Here is a 20419-nt window from a genome sequence, read left to right on the forward strand (position 1 = left end):
CGGCCGCGGTGCTCGCGCGCTGCATGCCGAACGCAACTTCATACGCTTGGCAGACTATTATTTTTGTGTTTGCTGATATAAAAAGAAGCATTTTAATCAATTTCATCCTTGCGGGCATAAATTTTTTTACTATTTTTTTTGCGCTTACTTGTGTGGGTGGCAGACGAATTTTGTTGCGGAATTTATGTGGCAGACGATAATTTCTAAGCTTCTTATGTTTCAACTGATACGTAAAATCAGTTTCGCGTATGCGGTTATAAATTTTTTTTGTCGATTTTTTGCTGCAATTGTAACCCTCCTGTAACCCCCTGTCGCGGGGGTGCGCCGGCAGACGTTCAGATTATTATTATACGTTACAAACATAACTCATACAAAAAAAATGAAGCTTGCGGAAATGACCCGGAAATTTCTGTCGTTAACTCCCGGACTACAAGCCCCTGTGTTCACTCATCGGTGGTATTTTCTTATGTAAGTGAATGATTTTTTTTTGCGTCTTTTATCATTTTTTGGTATTTTTAATGCTAAAACAGGTTTACTTGTTGTAATTTTGATGTATCTGTAACCGTTTTGCTGTTTCCTCACGACTAATGTAATTTACCGACTTCCTCTGCTTGTTTTTTCTTCTTTGTGCGTAATTCATATAAATTTTCACTGTACTTCGTATTTTTCGTAATGAATATATGTTAAATTTCAATGTCTATATAGGTTTCTGTATATTTATCGCATGCATTAGTCCAGTAAAATGTTCTTCACTTTCAAGTCTTAAAACAATTGAACTTTTCAAAGCCCACACCAATGACTGTATATTTTCTTGAAAGTTCACAGTGTTAAGTATAAGATTCAGGAAGAATTATTTCTGCTTCTCTATTTGTTTCAAAATTGTGAATTTTTCAAACAAATGAGTGATGGAAGTATAGAAGAGGAGTCCACGACGGTTTGCTGTCAACAGTCAACGGGGAAATTTGAAATGGTTCACGAAAGGACGGTGAGCTTGAGTCTTCCAACATCGCATCATTATGGCTGAATATGAAAAGTTCAATACGAGATTCAAACGTCAACTGCACACACTTGATTGAATTTCACTGTATAAAAGTAGTTCGTTCATCACATAAGTTCACGTTTCTTTCAATTTTAGTACCTCTAAGAATCATTCTGTGTTCACCTGCCAACAGGCCAGCCTTTCAACGAACTTCGTCAAATATTATCGACCGTAGATGTACCGTACGTGCTACGACCCGTTAATTCTCTTCGTCAATCGAGTGAAGAGCATTAATTTCAAGATTGCTGGAGCTGTCTGGTTCCTCCACCTGGTTTAAGCTTCATCTCCAGGACCAAATGTAGTAAGAAATATGAAATAAAACGTTACAAGGAATGTAATTTTTCTACTTTCTGCAGCTTAGCAATCACTGCTCATAGGCTATGACTCACAATCACATGCGAACCCGCTGTTTCCTGATCTTGTAGAAGTCCCACAAGACCACAACCGTTACGACAGAGTCAGAACAGTTTTTTGAGCATTACTAAACCATAAAAGGGTAGGTAATATGTTTGTTACATTCTTCTGAACATATAATGAACGAAAATCCTAAACGGGTAATTGCTTGTGGATTGAGAACGCGATGATGAATAAATTCACTTGTGATAAATAAATCGTGAAACTGACGATCAGTATGTGTACTCACAGACAAATATTGAATTGTCGCAATGTGAACAAGATTGTTTGTCCTCTCCATTTCTAAATGAGAGAGAGAGGGGGAATGAGGATACTTGAACAAATTACTTATCGCATCGGAGAGTTTTAATGAGACAAGTTTCATCCGTTTCTTGTTATATAATATGACGAGCATTTTGTATCAGAATCATTAAGCCACGACAACTTGTGGTATAAGCGTGCGTTGTGATTTCTTCGGGGTTAAATCGGAATCGCACTGTTACCAGACAGTTTTGCCAGAAGAGGAATGAATTTCGATTTTGTACCTGATCCTGTGAAACAAAATCATTGGCACAACATGGATCGCATCACTTTGACGTTCTTCGTTGTTTTCATCGTCTCAGGACTGCGTGAAGGTAAGATTGCGAACCACACTGCAAATGCTGAAAGACATTTTTGTTACTCTTGTCTTTTGGTTTTCTGTTACGTACCGTACGGAGGAAACTGTAAAGTACGTAGTTACAGTAGCGCTCAAAAGTATTTTGACAAAGATATTAATTGAGTTAATTACATGCAAGAATAAACTACAAAAATCAATAATATTATTTGTTGAAACAAATTCGATGTTCTAAATAATTTTTAAAAATTAACTCTCCATTACTCGAAAATGAAGTTAAAATAAAGAAAAGTAAGAAAAACGATTGGTTAAAGTAATAACGAATTTCATATTATCAAAATACTTTTGAGCGCTACTGTACATATTTTTGGTCACCGTGCTAGATCGACTACTCTGCAGGTGGGAGAAAATGTCTGACATATTTTCAAATAAAATTACGATATATTAGATTGGAAACTGACAAATTCTGAAGAAAGTTTATCCAATCTGAGCGCTTTTACATTCTTTGCATACGCTCAGAGATGTGATGGATATTTTATCAACCGTTTTCCGATATCAACGTGAGATTGCACGGAAAAGTTAAAATCGGAACTATTTTAACGTTGCTCAACTACTTCTAGAATATCTTTCACTTATTCTTCAATATGCCATGATATTGGGAATATGAATGTTATCTTTTTGGTGTCATGTAAATTTTCGATCCGCAGGTCTTGTGTGGACAGTCAGGAAAAACAATAAAATACTTCATTTACTTGCCGATTATGTATTGTTTAGTTTGAATGATTACGTTTTTTTTCGAGATTTTGAGACAGACTTATGAATCATTTATCCGCTAGCCTTTGGAAGCGATGTAATTTAGTGTATACATATATGTCTCAGCGTTTAAAAAATCTAAAAATTTCGACGTAGTATTTTATTGAAACCTTTTCATCAAAATAAATCGCCAGTTTGATGAAAAAAAATATTCGCCCAACCGAGTTTAACTGATATTTCTTCATTTTCTACAAAAAGCCTAATAATTTGAAACTTTTTTAGTATTGAACAATCCAGATGTATGATTTCGTACTGATCTATAATGCCTGTAATTTGGAAAGTTCAACTTATTGAGGTTGAAAACTACATGCTGAAATTACAATCATTGGTGAAGATACTGAAATTAAAAAAAACATGAACATACTGCATGACGAATGAACTACTTTTTTACAGTGGAATTTTATTAGATGTGGCAGTTGACGTCTGAAGTTCGCCACAGAACTTTTTATCGTCACCCATAATTATGTGACGCAGAATGACTCGGGCTTACTGTCACTTGATTAACCACTTAAAATTTCCTCACATACTGCTGCCAGGAAACCACCGTCTACTTCCTTCCTGTACATTTATGAGTGATAAGACGTATTGCAAACTACGTGTCGACTACCTCATCAAAGCTACGACATGTAGTTTAAACTTGTTGGTTGAAGAAAAAACCAATGAAACATCCACTGGACATTCTGGCATGATATTTTTTTTAAGATGGCAACGTTTCCTCCGTACTGGAAAAAACATAGTTTGCCAATCGCAATATCAGTAATTTGAATAGAGAACACTTTTGATGATACTTACATGTAGAAATGTCGGTAATACACGTCGGTCCTGTGAATGTTAACTTTTTTATTGACGGGATTACCATGCTTATACAAGTCTAATCATTCCGTATCTACGTGTACTCATGTAGGCGTTGCAGCACGGAAACCAACGATAAGTTCCAACGCGAAAGATGGCATGATCCAAGAAGGAAATGAGCTGAGAATATTCTGTGAGGGTGACGGCAAGCTCCATTTTTCAGTAATGGACGTTCCATCGGCAAGTATCAATTCTAACCAACTTGCCTATACTCGCGCTGATATTTCGATAACGCTGTAGAAAAACTACAAGTATCTATCTGCCACTAATACCTTTACTCTTACCTTTACACCTTACAGGATAAAGATTCGTGCAATCATACTATAAATTACGGTCCGAATAACGCCTCCTTCGTTTGCCATAATGCAACTAGAAGCGACACGAGATGGTATGCCTGTGCGGAGGAGGGTATCGTAATCCGTAACACCGACCAAACTATCGAACACCCTGACGAAGACATCGCTTGGATTCATATCTACGTAAATTGTAAGCAAGATTTTTTCCGTTTAAATATTACACTTTTGCGCGCTTAGTTGATGAAACAAGTAAAACTGCACAGAAAGATTAACGTGTCCAATTTTTACATGTCGTGCTTGGAAACCAGTATGGCCAGCTGTAATCTGAAATAACACATATTGCGGTATAATTTAACGACTTATGCTTGATCTAAAATTGCGTGTCTCTACCAGTCATGTGATCTGTTTTTTTTTTTCATGCGCTTATTTGCAAACTGCATATATTTATAAATTTAATACCTTTGAGAATCCGAAACGCATATTCGTTTTACCGACGTAATGTCCATCGATTATTTGCAGAAAGTAGACACCCTATTTCGATTGCATCGAGAACTTCAAAGCGGAGAGCATCGATGCGCAATTCGTGAATGCCATCTATTTTTAGCCATTGTCACAAAGTTCTGTACTCGCTGATTTGAAATTTTTATTTCCCTAATTACTCGTTTCGTGACTAAAATCTGACTTTGAGCAAGTTTCGAACAGAAGTTTTTAATACTTGGTAAACTTTCAAACATATTTTCGGGGTTGGTGGAAGTGTGTTTTGTTGGGGGCTTGATGGGGTGTGAAAATAATCAAACAATGGAATAATTGAAGGTGAAAACTGATTAACGAAGACTCGTTTAATATGCGAGGGAACTCGTGAGCTATTTGAGGGATGCTTACAGATATTCATTGCTGGCAGGGTTCTGTCTTATTTGAGGGGTCCAAGGGCCCAGCAATGTTCCCCACCTCGAGTGGGAGAGGCGCCTTCCAAGGCACCCAGAAGGGCTTCGTCTCGGGGTGTTGCTGGCGCCGCGCCCACGTACTTAGCCCGGCGATTTGGCCAGGCCATCAGAGGATTGCAAGATTTACGACCCCTGAGGTTTCGATGCCCGATCGCTTCCTGGCAGGGTTGCAAATAACGCACTCCTTTTTTCTAATGCACCACAGTTTTTATTAGCCAACAATTTCTAATTTTTAATGCAAAATATATCCCTCAGCAGGTAAATTTTAATTTTCGATGGAAAATAACTCCCATTAACCCTTGGCCAGCACTGTGGAGTATCAAACGCTCTACTCTTGCTCGCACTTAATTCAATTTTCAATAGTAAATAATTTCCTATAATCATTCAATTTTCAAGGATAAATAATTACTAATAATCATACGATTTCAATTTTAATGGGAAAAAATTTGCAAGAACCATGAAGTTTCAATTTCTAATATAAATTACTTCCATTACAGAATGACCGGCTGATGCATTACTTTTTCATTCGAAATTTTACAACGCAGCTTCCCAGACTATTTGAGGAGCATTTCTCAGGTCCTTGGAACCCATTTCTAATGACATTTCCTACCCTGGCTTATTCTACTCAATTACAAATTTTTTTGCGGCCCAAGTGCCAAAGAAACGCGTCGATCGAATTGATTGTTTTAATAACTCTACTTAATTAGTCTTCACACAGATTAACACACCTCTGTATGGGCTGTAGCTATAACATCAAATTGTACGTAACAAAGATGGTCACAACGCGATAGCAGAATGGCCACAACTGCTACTCAGGTGGAAAAAAATTGATAAAGTTACCCTATTTATTCTAGCTACGGAACCGTTTGCCCAAATGGCCATAAGCAGAGAGTTACCAGTAACGAAAACAGGCTCAGTAGTCTTTCCATGTCGGACAACGTCACCTCATTGGGAAGTGCTTCTTCATACAACAAACGAAGTAAGTAAATATCCATTCAAAATCAACAGTGCAATTTTCATTGTTGCACTAAAAGAAATCCGTAAACAAAATAACAGTATTTTGAAAGTACGTAGATAGTATATATTTTCTAGGTGTGCAAGCAAAATTAAGAACGTTGAAGCCAGAAAATAGTTGACATAACTATGAAACATAGAGTAATGAACTACACAAACCGTTAAAATTTACACCATTTTGAGTATCAAGGCTTGCGATATTACTTTTCTCAACGAAAACCTAGAAAACTAACAGTCAATTTGACATAAAATAGGCGGTATCAATCTTTTGAAAATTTAAAATTACAAATTAATAATATCAGCGTAACAATTTTTAAACATTTGTATCAAATTCGAAGAACTTGACGGGACACTTCGATCCAAGAATCGGGTTCATTGCGACGGAAGGTGTAAATCACCTGCTTACTCAGGAAATTAATTGTTCCGTAATCAACGAACCCAGGGCATTACGTGATATGAAGTCAGTTTCGTATCGTCTCGCCCATCAGGAAGGTAAGCCAAACTTTTTATTGTCTCAGACCTCATTACGTGGAGATGTTGTACTGAAATATATTAACGGTATTTCTAATGAAGCATTTCAAACATTCTTTGTCTCACACTCATTTACGATCAAATTGTATTCGTATAATTTGGACCACGGTATTTAAGGAGTAAACAAGTTAGGTTACTGCAAGTGGTTGGTTGTTGCAACAATAATTTTTTGTCGTATGCAGATGATATTTCGATTCCCAAACCAGAGATTGATAAAATCGCGTTACACCACATGGTCTGGGGAAGGGACCAAAATATAAATTGCACAATCACCGTACCTTCTTCTCAAAATCTTACACTTCAATGGAAAGCCCCAGAATCAGTCCATGTAAGTACTCCACAACGCTGTTACAGTAATAAACCCCATGCATATTTGTAAAATTTCGGCCGTATATTTATTCAGTGGAAGAGTTCGAGGTTTATTGTAACTGAGGAACAATACGAATTATACTACCTAATATTGTACGCCGCTGACACAATATCTATAAAGAGAAATATATCTTCGTGATAATGGCACTTCATTTAATTTCAAGTGTAGCTGTACATGCACATAATTGTTGCATAGATTCATTCAGTGTGTTGATCAGAAAAATGTGATAACAATGACATTCTAGCATCAGCGGCTAATCACAACCCGGTTCACAACGGATACAGCAGATCCTATGTATACATCTCATATTTCCAAGCTGACAATTAAGAATGTGACGGAAAATGATGGCGGTAGCTACACTTGTTTCATACAAGAATTTTCCGATGATGATGAAGCAGCAGACACGTGTGATATTAAGTTTTGGGGTAAGCATCACAATCGTCAACGCTGGCTGTACATACTACAAAGTGAGACGGATATCGTATTGTCAGGTCTTTAGGTATGGTGTAGTGTTTCGATCGGTCTGCACAGAAGAGATCGTTTACATATTCTACAGAATAATGCATTAATGCATGCCTAATTTTTCAATCGCAGATCCGAACCACTTCTTTGTCGACGTAAGGATGGTTGAAGGTCACGATTATCGATCAATTGTAGGAGAAGAGGGAAAGACTTCCAGATGGAATATTAAGATTGACGCATATCCCGAATACTCGCTGCACTGGTGAGCGTTCATTCTATATAATTGAACAGTTCCGTATTTGGTTTCTCTAATAAGTCGGGACAATCGATCAGAAATATTGTAGTTCTTGTAAAATTATATTGTGAGAGTAAATAAAAAAATAATAAGGATAGTTATTCCACGTCACAGTGCACACATGTGGGGAAAACATTCCCATTGATATTTCCAAATTTCACGAGAGTTAGTGAATGTGTTGCCACCGAGAGATTTCCTCCAATTCTTTTAAATTTCAATGTCAGTGTTTTTGGAGTTAAACCTGATCGGAAATTTGTAGAAAAAGAAAAAAAAACACCTGAGCACTGAAAATCTATTTCCTTTCATTGTGAAGATGCCTTTTTTTTATTGGTATGAATAGTCGGATAGATTTTTTACCATAATCTGCATAAACACAAATTCTCAAAAAAATATACAAACACTTTCTTCGTTTAATGTCCACTGATGAAGAAATAATGCGGTATTCGTCATAAATAGTGTTTGAAAACGGTCCATTTCGTACTGTCGCTTCTAGGTTTAAGGCACGCTAACTAATATTCGGGTTCCGCGTTTTTTTTCGCATGCACTCCGTTACCTCTTCATTATAAACGGTTTAGTTTTTATTGGAAATCGAACAAGGAACGAGCTGGTATTTTTTAAAAATTTTTAAATCGCGTAGATCAGGGTGAAATATCGATTTTAATATTTTTACCAATTGAAAAACATGTTCGATTCCAAGAAAAGCGTAATTAATTACCAGGTTCTGGAGTGAAGTTTTATTGAACTTAAAAGGAGACCTCCGTCAGGACGCTCCAGGATAAATAGGTCCGGAGATATTAGCTGGTTTGAAGATCACCGTGCATGACTGTTGGGAAGGTTTTTTTTACAGACTTTGATCACGGGTAACTCTAAAAACACTCACGCTGGAATAATAAAAAAAAAAAAATAGAAATTAGAGAAGTTCTCTGAGGTCAAATACAATATATTCACGAACTTTGATAGAATTTTAAGAACTGACCGTTTCGAGAGTGTGTTCTTCGACTCATATGTAGAATATACTAGTAGACACGGGTCTTGTTCGTATGAACGCTGCTTCCTATAATGCAGGATGAAAACTTTACGTAGTTAGATACTGAAACGGAAAATTTTGCGTTGCTTTTATACAGGTACAAGATCGATCATCAAGAACTTAAGGAAATTAATTTCAACAATAGCAGCAAATACTCGGTTAGCGACACCTTCCGGACCGACGGGAGGCTAAACCACCTTTTTGAAATACATAACTCGGACGTGTACGATAATGGCGACTACCTCGTTCGCGTGAGAACGAAATATAACACGAGTGACCTGCATCTTAACTTGACAATTGATGGTAAAATATTTTCTATCGTACATTTCCAATCGTACAATTCAGTATGTATGTTCATATCACCGCTGAACAAATGATTTCTCATATTTCCTAGTACAACCGATTCTCAAAATCACTCCTTACGTGGAGTACGTTGCACCAGGCCAGTCGATGAATTTTTTCTGCACAACAGTCAGTCATCCGTTAGCAAACGTGACATGGAGGTATATGGAACGGCCTAACTATCCATCATTGGATGGAAATAGATCTGTAACTCTTTTGGTAAGTACTTATAAATCTCCCTGGTTAATTTCAGGTTTCAGCGAGATTTATATCTACTCACAAATAATCGGATACTTGTTCGAATGCGTTTGAGGTACATAATACTTAAATACCTATTCCCTACTTAGGATTATAAGGAACTTCCAAACATCAATGCGGTAACCTTGGAGTCACAATTGAACATAAAGATTAACTACACAGGACATCTAATATGCAGAAGCTGCAACTATATAAACTGTGTTGAAGTTTCCAAGTTGATCTACGTTTCTGGTATGTTCCTCCGTTTAACTATAGACAGATAGTATCATGATTTTGGTTTAATGCGACCATCTGGGATACAGACATTCACCAATTTCTTCGTTTTTCAATAGGAATTAAAAGTGCCGTGTAGTAATTTAGAATTTACTGCAGTTGAATTGGTGGAAACTATATCCAACGATAAAAAATTTTTTAAATAATGAGTGGAAAAAAAATTTTCTCGCAAGGCTTATTATTATTTTCACAATTAATTGAAAAGAACAACTTTAACTGATTAAATATAATACTCTTCTTTCCCTTGTATAACCGCTTAGCGAAAATTGGAACACTTTTTGAATAATTTTCACACATTTTTATCGCGATTGGCTACTTTGTACCACTTGCGAATGATGATCTAACAGATATTGGAAACGCTGTTTTAACGTGCAGTCGCTTCTTCCACGGTTCGCATCTCACAGTCAATGGCTTTAAGAGAAATGTTCAAGTGTTGATTGCGATTGCTGTTTTCACGTGACTTTGAGTCATCGTACCGAGACTTCTTTCCAATCGTAATGTTGTTCGATAAAACTGTGTCCAACTGATATTTTTTTTCCTAATATTTCGCTTATTTCAAGAAATCGTATAATAATTTAATTCCCAAAAAAGGTAAATGACATCCTACTTGTGTATGTATGAATGTACAAAGTTTGCAAATAGCAACATCGGAAAGTTGTCTTTATTGTGAGATTCCTGCATTGGCGTAGAATTTTTCGTCCATACTTGTTTCTCACAATAATTGAATTGTGTGATTTCCAGTTTCCAGTTTTTTTGATCAGTCGTTCAATAATCGGTTTGCATATTATATCTTATGTAAAACGTTATGATTGATTCGATGAAATTGGGTTCCTCAAAAACTCTTTAAATCGATTTAAGTTTCACACAAGCATATGAGACATTTAGAATCAATTCACTCAATTTGGATGACGATTGCAGAGAAGTATAAGTATAAAAGACTTTTTGCACGTATACTACTATTACCTCGAAAACTATTATCACCTGTATTACCTTAAAAATGTAGCACTCGCGTTATTTATTGATGGTTGAAAAATATTTTGAACACATTTTCAGTCTGCGAATATGTTCTTGTTTCTTAATGCTCGGCGATAGTTGGAAAGAAGGGCAAGCGATGTCAATTACTTAGAATTAGACATAAGTGATCACCTGATTAATGAAAAACATTTTTGAAGATACGTTATACATAGCGAAATGCTGATAATACACGTCGGTCCTGTGAATGTTAACTTTTTTACTGACGGAACTACCATGCTTATATTATACAAGTCTAATCATTCCGTATCTACGTGTACTCATGTAGGCGTTGCAGCACGGAAACCAACGATACGTTCCAACGCGAAAGATGGCATGATCCAAGAAGGAAATGAGCTGAGAATATTCTGTGAGGGTGACGGCAAGCTCCATTTTTCAGTAATGGACGTTCCATCGGCAAGTATCAATTCTAACCAACTTGCCTATACGCGCGCTGATATTTCGATAACGCTGTAGAAAAACTACAAGTATCTATCTGCCACTAATAACTTTACTCTTACCTTTACACCTTACAGGATAAAGATTCGTGCAATCATACTATAAATTACGGTCCGAATAACGCCTCCTTCGTTTGCCATAATGCAACTAGAAGCGACACGAGATGGTATGCCTGTGCGGAGGAGGGTATCGTAATCCGTAACACCGACCAAACTATCGAACACCCTGACGAAGACATCGCTTGGATTCATATCTACGTAAATTGTAAGCAAGATTTTTTCCGTTTAAATATTACACTTTTGCGCGCTTAGTTGATGAAACAAGTAAAACTGCACAGAAAGATTAACGTGTCCAATTTTTACATGTCGTGCTTGGAAACCAGTATGGCCAGCTGTAATCTGAAATAACACATATCGCAGTGTAATATTCAACGACGAGTGGGAATGAATGGATGGATGAATGAATGATTTTCTTTTCAAATGATTTATATTCACATCTTATTTTTTTACAATTATACATCCTTAATTTATTTATTTATTTGGTACAAGAACGAATGTTCTTTCAGTTGAACGTACTTATGATTTGTATTGAAATTGACGATTTCCTCGTGAGATTAAAAAAGTCGATAGTTCCTTCAACGTACGTATAAATTGTAATGAAACAAATCGTCACAAGACAATGCTTACAGAAAAGGCAGAGACGTGTGTTTTATACTTGTTAGGATGGCAAAAGAAAAAAAAAACGTTAGAAACGTGTCCATCTTCCAATCAAACGACTTGTGATAAATATCAACTTGATTTCTGTAGTGATTGTGTTGGCGACGCTGATTTTCATAAAAAAATTTATTACTTCTCACTTTTCAATTTTTCTGTGTTATTTCTTCATTTTTAAACATTTATTTAGAACAAGTTCTATTTTTTTAATTAAATCAACCTTCTTCCATCGATAAAAAACTGTTAAATTTACCCTATTTATTCTAGCTACGGAACCGTTTGCCCAAATGGCCACGGGCAGAGAGTTACCAGTAACGAAAAGAGGCCCAGCAGTCTTTCCATGTCGGACAACGTCACCTCATTGGATTGTGATGGCTCATACACGCAACGAAGTAAGTGAATATGCACTCAAAATCAATGGTGCAATTTTCATAGTCGCACTCAAAGAGATCCCTAATAAAAGTAACCATATTTTAGTACAGCGATAGGATATATTTTCCTTGTATGCAAGCAAAATTAACAACATTGACGCCAGAAAATAGTTGACTTGACTATGAAAAATGGTGTTATGAACTATACGAACCGTTAAATTTTACACCATTTTGAGTAACAAGGCTTGCGATATCACTTTTCTCAACGTAAACCTAGGAAACTAACAGTCAATTTGACATAAAATAGGCAGTATCAATCTTTTGAAAATTTGAAATTACAAATTGATAATATCAGCGTAACAATTTTTAAACATTTGTATCAAATTCGAAGAACTTGACGGGACACTTCGATCCAAGAATCGGGTTCATTGCGACGGAAGGTGTAAATCACCTGCTTACTCAGGAAATTAATTGTTCCGTAATCAACGAACCCAGGGCATTACGTGATATGAAGTCAGTTTCGTATCGTCTCGCCCATCAGGAAGGTAAGCCAAACTTTTTATTGTCTCAGACCTCATTACGTGGAGATGTTGTACTGAAATATATTAACGGTATTTCTAATAAAGGATTTCAAACATTCTTTGTCTCACACTCATTTACGATCGAATTGTATTCGTATAATTTGGACGACAGTATTTAAGGAGTAAACAAGTTAGGTTACTGCAAGTGGTTGGTTGTTGCAACAATAATTTTTTGTCGTATGCAGATGATATTCCGATTCCCAAACCAGAGATTGATAAAATCGCGTTACACCACATGGTCTGGGGAAGGGATCAAAATATAAATTGCACAATCACCGTACCTTCTTCTCAAAATCTTACACTTCAATGGAAAGCCCCAGAATCAGTCCATGTAAGTACTCAACAACGCTGTTACAGTAATAAACACCATGCATATTTGTAAAATTTCGGCCGTATATTTATTCAGTGGAAGAATTCAAGGTTTATTGTAACTGAGGAACAATACGAATTATACTACCTAATATTGTACGCCGCTGACACAATATCTATAAAGAGAAATATATCTTCGTGATAATGGCACTTCATTTAATTTCAAGTGTAGCTGTACATGCACATAATTGTTGCATAGATTCATTCAGTGTGTTGATCAGAAAAATGTGATAACAATGACATTCCAGCATCAGCGGCTAATCACAACACAGTCCACAACGGATACAGCAGATCCTATGTATACATCTTATATTTCCAAGCTGACAATTAAGAATGTGACGAAAAATGATGGCGGTAGCTACACTTGTTTCATACAAGAATTTCTCGATGATGATGGAGCAGCAGACACGTGTGATATTAAGTTTTGGGGTAAGCATCACCATCGTCAACGCTGGCTGTACATACCACAAAGTGAGACCGATATCGTATTGTCAGGTCTTTAGATATGGTGTAGTGTTTCGATCGGTCTGCACAGAAGAGATTGTTTACATATTCTACAGAATAATGCATTAATGCATTAATTTTTCAATCGCAGATCCGAACCACTTTTTTGTCGACGTAAGGATGGTTGAAGGTGACGATTATCGATCAATTGTAGGAGAAGAGGGAAAGACTTCCAGATGGAATATTAAGATTGACGCATATCCCGAATACTCGCTGCACTGGTGAGCGTTCATTCTATATAATTGAACAGTTCCGTATTTGGTTGCTCTAATAAGTCGAGACAATCGATCAGAAAAATTGTAGTTCTTGTAAAATTATATTGTGAGAGTAAATAAAAAAATAATAAGGATAGTTATTTCACGTCACACTGCACACATGTGGGGAAAACATTCCCATCGATATTTCTAAATTTCACAAGAGTTAGTGAATGTGTTGCCACCGAAAGATTTCCTGCAATTTTCTTAAATTTTAGTGTCAGTATTTTTGGAGTTACACTTGAACGGAAATTTGTAAAAAAAAAAAACGGCTGAGCACTCATATCTCTGGACTTGCTTCGCGCACAGGTCCCAGATGTCGCTAATTTTAAAGCTAATAAAATTTCCCCTCGGACATGTACATCTATTTCCCTTCATTGTGAGGAAACCCTTTTCTTATTGGTATAAATATTTGGATGGATTTCTTACTACGACCTGCATGAACGCAAATTCTAAAAAAAAAATTACATAAACACGTTCCTCGTTTCATATCAATTGATGAAAATGAACTACGCATGCGCGAGTTTCATCGGCTGTTCGTGCAGGCTGGCGATCCCGAGTTTTAGCTGTCAAACTATTTCTGACGGGGATGCAGTTGATACGAATTTTCGAGGTTAGAATCTCAAATAATTGAGGTAGTGACTCGGAAAGGTTTGGGAAGTATTTGTTATTGGGTCGGAAAGTCGATTCTTCAAAGAACGGTTGGAATTTGATGCTTATACTCTTTGAAAATTCAAATGTACACATTTTGCGTATGTTGGCTCGCGTGCATCGCAGACAAAAATATCGCTGCGGGAAGATTTCGCCGACCAATGAGATTGAATTACTTGGCGCATGCGCAGTTGATTTTCAAGCTTCAAGAGATTGTCCCGGTATGCGGTATGTAGAACACAGCAGTGGCCACGGCTCGTATTTGTATGGACACCGTTTCCCATAGGGCTGCATGACATCTTTGCAGAGATAGCGAAGGATCATTTCACAGTTTAAATGTTGTCACTCTAAAGCGGAAAACGTTACGTTGGTTTTATGTAGGTACAAGAATAACGGTGAAAAAACCACGGAAATCGATTTCAACAATAGCAGCAAATACTCGGTCAGCGACACCTTCCGGATCGACGGAAGGCTAAACCACCTTTTCGAAATACATAAATCGGACGTGCACGATAACGGCGAATATGTCATTCGCGTGAGAACGAAACATGACATGAGTGAAATAAATCTTCACTTGACAATTGATGGTAAGATATTTTCTATCGTACATTTCCAATCGTACAATTGAGTATGTTTGTTCACGTCATCGCTTTACTAATTACTTCTCATACTTCTTAGCCTCGCCGGTTCCCAAAATTATTCCATCCTTGACATACGTTGCACCGGGCCAGTCGACAAATTTTCTCTGCATGACGGTCAGTCATCCGTTGGCAAACGTGACGTGGAGTTATATGGAATTGCCTAACTATCCATCACTGAATGGAAATAGGTCTGCATCTCTTTTGGTAAGTACTTATAAATCTTTCTGGTTGATTTCAGATTTCCTCGAGATTCATGTATACTCACTAATAGCCCTACGAATACTTATTCCGCTACGTTTGACGTACGCAATACTTAAATACGTATTTCCCACTTAGGATTTTGGGGAATTTACAAACCACGATGCGGTGACTTCGGTGTCGCATTTGAACATAAAGATTAACGACACAGGACATCTGACATGCAGAAGCTGCAACTATATTAGCTGTGTTGAAGATACCAAATTAATCTCCGTTTCTGGTATGTTCCTTACATTGTATGTATCGCAGAATCTACTCTGGTTATTGAACATAGACTGATAGTATCATGATTTTCTCGAGAATCATCCGACTAACTGATTTCCAAGATTTGAAACGCGTCGAATTGAATGTTATTGGAATCTGGCATTTCTAACAAAAGATGGTACAGATACCTAAGAACAGTCTAGGGAAACAAACATATTGTTAAAAAAAATGGATTTGAAGTTTGGTACAGTGACAGATTTTTTTTTTATATTCACGTCTTATTTGCAGCTTCGCCTCAAAAACATGTTTAATTTTTACACGACTGCTCTCACGCGAGGTTTGAGAGGGAAGAAGAAGGAAATCAAGTAGCGGAAATTCAAAGTTATATCCGAAGTACGATGTATCGATCATGGATGATAAATCAAAATTGCAAAGCGAGAAGTTGCGACTTTCTTCAAGCTTTATTGCGTACTAACAGTTTAATACGCCCCCTCAATAAAGCTTTTTACTTTCCTTTCCAGCCAATTCCATTCACATAGTACGTATATATTTCTGTTACAGTTACTTTGCGCCCCCTGAATCTTGAGAACTTTTTAGTTTAACCCTCTTTCTACTTACATGATTTAACAGGAATTTCATTTTATTTGCACAAATATTTTTTCAGCGTAGGTTTAAATCCTTAACGAACTTTTCGAATTTTACTTTTGGTAGTGGCTTCGTAAATAGCCCAGCTGTTTGATCTGCCGACCTGACATACAATAAGATTATAACACCCTCCTCGACAGCCGCAGGCTTCGACTGTTGCTAAACTCGAAGCTATGCACTCAGCTTCTATTGACGATCAGCTAACACTTTGCTGCTTGCGAGATAACCAAGCAACTATGCAATTGCACAATTATATCGCAAAGTTTTATTCACATATCTGAGTATTCGCTTTAGCGCCATGTACATAGCCATTATTGGCATAATTTTAGTATCCGCTTAAATACGTTACGCTAGTGCATAAGTATCGTTTTATTGCCAGTACAGCGTACATAACGCAGCCTATTATTTGTTGACATTTTGTCTCTAGTATCGGATAGCTTATATCTGGCTTAATGATCTGAAACTTATTTTCCATGGGTGTCGACATGGATTTAGAATCCTGCATACCAAATTTATTCAAAATTTGTTTGAAATAGACTGCTCACGTCAACTCAGTAATTCCCTTTCGAACGTTTTGTGTAACGCGTATTCCTAAATAGTTCGATACCAGGCCTAGATCACTTGTCTCAGATATATTTCTCAAGTATGTTTTCAACTCACAGATTTCTTCATTTTTTGTGACAACAACGAGAATGTCAATCTGCAAACAATAGCAGATATATTTTTGAGACAGAATTACATTTTGTATAAAAGCAAAAATCATTTTGAGAACGAATAAAACCTCTTTTTGTTATTATTTTGTCAAACTTGGAATTCCAATATTTTGGAGATTTCTTCGAACCATAAATAAATTTGTTTAATTTACAAACAATGTTATGTTTGTTCTCAATATAAATGGGCATGTATATACTTTTTCATTTATCTCGCCATATAGAAAAACCTTCTGCAACCGATGCATACTCCTCTACTATCTATTATTTGTTTTTTTTTTTTTTGTTTATTGTAGTAGGTACTACAGTCCAAGTTTTGTTTTTACATAATGCACTCAATTTAGTGTTCATTGTTTCTTTCCACTTTTCGGAGTGGATGCTTTGATTTGCTTATCCACATGTCATTGGTTCATTTAGTACACTTACGAAGCTTGTTTCGTAATCGGTATACCTTTTAGGTTTTGTGATTTTACGTTTTTCCGGCTCACGAATTGTAGTATTCAAATCTACTTGAGACTCACTTGAATCATTACTTACACTCAACACTTCTCGAAGACGCTGCTCCCTGATCGGTGATCAAATTTGTCGTCTTCTTGGTTACTCTCTTCGTATTCTGGTTCTAAACTTACTTATGTGATGACCCTGATGCTCTGACTCTGGAGTGGTACAGACTCCCACACCGCAACGAAATGCTTATACTTTTCCAACAGCGACGTTAACACCTTTGTTATGATCATCCGCTCTGAAACTACTTCTTCCAGCTGAGCTATTTTTCACCGTATTTTTTCCAGTTTTCCGGAAAAGACGGATACCTGATGACCTTCGCATTTTAGAGAGAAGAATTTCGTTTGCTCAAGGTGTAGGGTTGTTGCCGATTTCCACTCGTAGACTGACATCAATTTACTCCACATTTCCGGAGTTGAATTGTTGGTTATTACGTTTATAACAAGCCTTTCCTGCGTGTGATTCTTGGTGCCTTGCTATCCTTGGATATCCAGTCCTGGTATCCGTCGGGACTCGAGTAATCCCATAGCTTGCAAATTCACTGTTATATAAAACTTTCACACACTCCAATTACTGCTCCCCTCGAGTTTCATGCCCCTGTTGATATATATCTACCCTAGAAGCTTTGTCTTCGGTTGCAAAAATTTGTGAAATACAGAATCTTCGCTGACAGTGACTTTTTGCCATCTGACAACAGACTTATGCAAGATTTCGAATAATGTATGTGAGACCTGCAGCCAAATGTGGAAGTAGAGACGTCTGCCGTAGTACATTACTCCAGTTAATTTGGCCAGGAAATTAGATGATGAAATACCAAAGTACACTATTATCAAAAAACAAAATAATTTCATCAATTTGTGGTTGTTTCAGACGTCAACGCGTCGTTCGCTATAATGCCTCTTGAATCTGTCGCGGAAGGTGATAGCATCAATATCACGTGTGGTATTTCAAGTTATCTTAATTTTAGTAGCGATGAGATTCTTAAATGGAACGTTAATCGTTCGGGTAAATATGACTTTGTTTGATTTTTCATCATAATATTTAGTCAAGCCTGCTTCTTCGAATGAAGTCAGTAACAGTACGAATATCAACATGAATCCGTGAAGTACACAAACATATTTTTGTAGATCTTGAAACAGGAAGAATGAGAGTTTTGAAAAAGAAAACAAAATTTACGCATCTTTCAATACTTCAAATAAGCAGAGTGACTCGATCGGACGATGGGATTTACATTTGTGATGTTCTCGACAAGAGTAAGGGCTTCAAACCCCAGGCGTATAACTTGTCGGTGGCGGGTATGTAAAATTACTTTGATCATGGCTTGAAAAGAATTTATACTCGAATCAACTTAAATGAATTACTTCTGTTTTTTGACTGTTTCAGCTGGGCGTAAACCAAAAATATACGAATGGAATATGAACACTTCTCAGTTAGTGATTGACACTGGCAAAAAACGAAAAGACGACGTAATTCTCATATGCTTAGCTGACGGAATGCCAAAACCAGAAATCACCTGGTTGAAGGTAACGTAATGCACAGTGCATTTTAAACTTGTTGATATTATCTTCGTCGAAGTCTTGCAAAATACTAATTCATGAATATGTGTACTATCACACTACGGAAGTATTAGGAATGTCTTTGTCAACTACCACGAGAAATGTGTGCTTTTTTTCTGCCAAAATGTAGGATAACAAGTCACTGCCGAAACACAATGGGTACAAAATTTCGCAAGACAAATCTGAGCTCCAGATGCGATACCTTCTCGAGCAAGATAGTGGACGATATACGTGTCGAGTTGTGAATCGTTTTGGCAGCGATGAAAGATCCGTGGATGTTGTAGTGAATGAAGGTAAACTTATGCAATACCTATTACGAATGTGATGTATTCAATCTTCGACGATTATTTCGACCTATAACAATTGTAGTGTTTTCAGGACAAAGTCACATAATTCATCTTGGGTTGATCTGCGGGCTTGTCATAATTATTGTCATAATCATTGCTTGCATGGGACTTAAAGCGAACCGTAAGAGAGTGAGTATCAAAAGAATGAATGAAACCGCTGTTCCGTGGAGAAATATTAATCTTGTGCATGTTTCATAGCTTTGGAGTAAGAAGCTGCTCAAGGCAGGATCAGTTTATTTTGTGAAAAAGACGGTCGAATGCCGAGACCCCAAGTTGAACATCGATGATCAAGCCAAGTTATTATCTGAAGATAAGAAATAAGAATTCCTCGAGAAAACTTGAAACTCGGTACGTACATTCGACTGTCTCAACTGAAGTGGCATACCTATGGAATATATGTATTTCTATGATATTTTATTATAGTTTAACAGGCAAGCAAGTGGGAAATATATAATATGCTTTTCATTAACCAAAATATAGAATAACAAGTCACTGTCAAAAAACCATAAGTACGATATTTTGCAATACGAATCTAAACTCCGTATACGATACTTTGTCGAGCAAAATGGTGGACATCACACGTGTCAAGCGGTGATTCGTGTTGAATATTGATGGATGTTTTAGTCAGGCCCGTATTTACGCCCAGATCAACAAGCCCTGGCCTAGGGGTGGCGACGATGCGGGGATCAGCCGTTATTCCCCCTGAATTATTCTTATTTTTGTTTTCATGCTTTTTCTATTTATTTATATGAATGTAATGATTTTTTGAAAAAAGTATTTAACAGTAGATTCTGTTCAGTAATCTAGAAACCAAGCGAATATACACATTTATTATAGAAATTTTAAAATAATTTTCTACAATAAAGATTTAAAAGCGAAGATGGGAGTTAATTTCTTACTGTATTCCATCTTATACAATAGGTATTTTAGGCGGATCACCCGTACCTCGAATGTACAAAATTTGAACATCGTTCGTTTCTAGTAGCTGGTTTTGAATGAACACCGTTTTTTTTTTGTTCTTTGTCGTTTTTCACGGGAGACGTGCCCATTTGGTATGCAAATATCCTGTTTTATTGTGACAACTTGTGACGACTGCGAAAGGTCAAGCGGGAAGAA

General features: G+C 36.8%; 1 protein-coding gene across 5 annotated transcripts; it reads left to right on the plus strand.

The window, feature by feature from the left end:
• The first annotated feature begins 1832 nt into the window (after positions 1 to 1832).
• LOC107216661 (vascular endothelial growth factor receptor 3) lies at positions 1833 to 20182 on the plus strand. 5 transcript variants are annotated; one of them, XM_046737188.1, is made up of 28 exons: positions 1845 to 2067; positions 3766 to 3893; positions 4013 to 4199; positions 5808 to 5932; positions 6306 to 6459; positions 6681 to 6826; positions 7113 to 7293; positions 7463 to 7592; positions 8750 to 8955; positions 9047 to 9213; positions 9342 to 9483; positions 10826 to 10953; positions 11073 to 11259; positions 11976 to 12100; positions 12471 to 12624; positions 12846 to 12991; positions 13278 to 13458; positions 13625 to 13754; positions 14820 to 15025; positions 15117 to 15283; positions 15416 to 15557; positions 18271 to 18405; positions 18528 to 18695; positions 18784 to 18923; positions 19087 to 19249; positions 19326 to 19432; positions 19502 to 19651; positions 19727 to 20182. In XM_046737188.1, exons 1-27 carry the CDS (start codon positions 1959 to 1961, stop codon positions 19622 to 19624), a joined length of 4077 nt encoding a protein of 1358 aa, XP_046593144.1. In that variant the 5' UTR covers positions 1845 to 1958; the 3' UTR covers positions 19625 to 19651; positions 19727 to 20182. The 5 variants fall into 5 exon arrangements, with proteins under 5 accessions (XP_046593149.1, XP_046593144.1, XP_046593145.1 ...); XM_046737189.1 differs by having other exon boundaries at positions 19784 to 20182; XM_046737191.1 differs by having other exon boundaries at positions 1849 to 2067; positions 19335 to 19432; positions 19502 to 20182.
• The last annotated feature ends 237 nt before the right edge of the window (positions 20183 to 20419 follow it).

Source organism: Neodiprion lecontei, chromosome 4 (genome assembly GCF_021901455.1).
Source record: "Neodiprion lecontei isolate iyNeoLeco1 chromosome 4, iyNeoLeco1.1, whole genome shotgun sequence".
Classification (NCBI taxonomy): domain Eukaryota; kingdom Metazoa; phylum Arthropoda; class Insecta; order Hymenoptera; family Diprionidae; genus Neodiprion; species Neodiprion lecontei.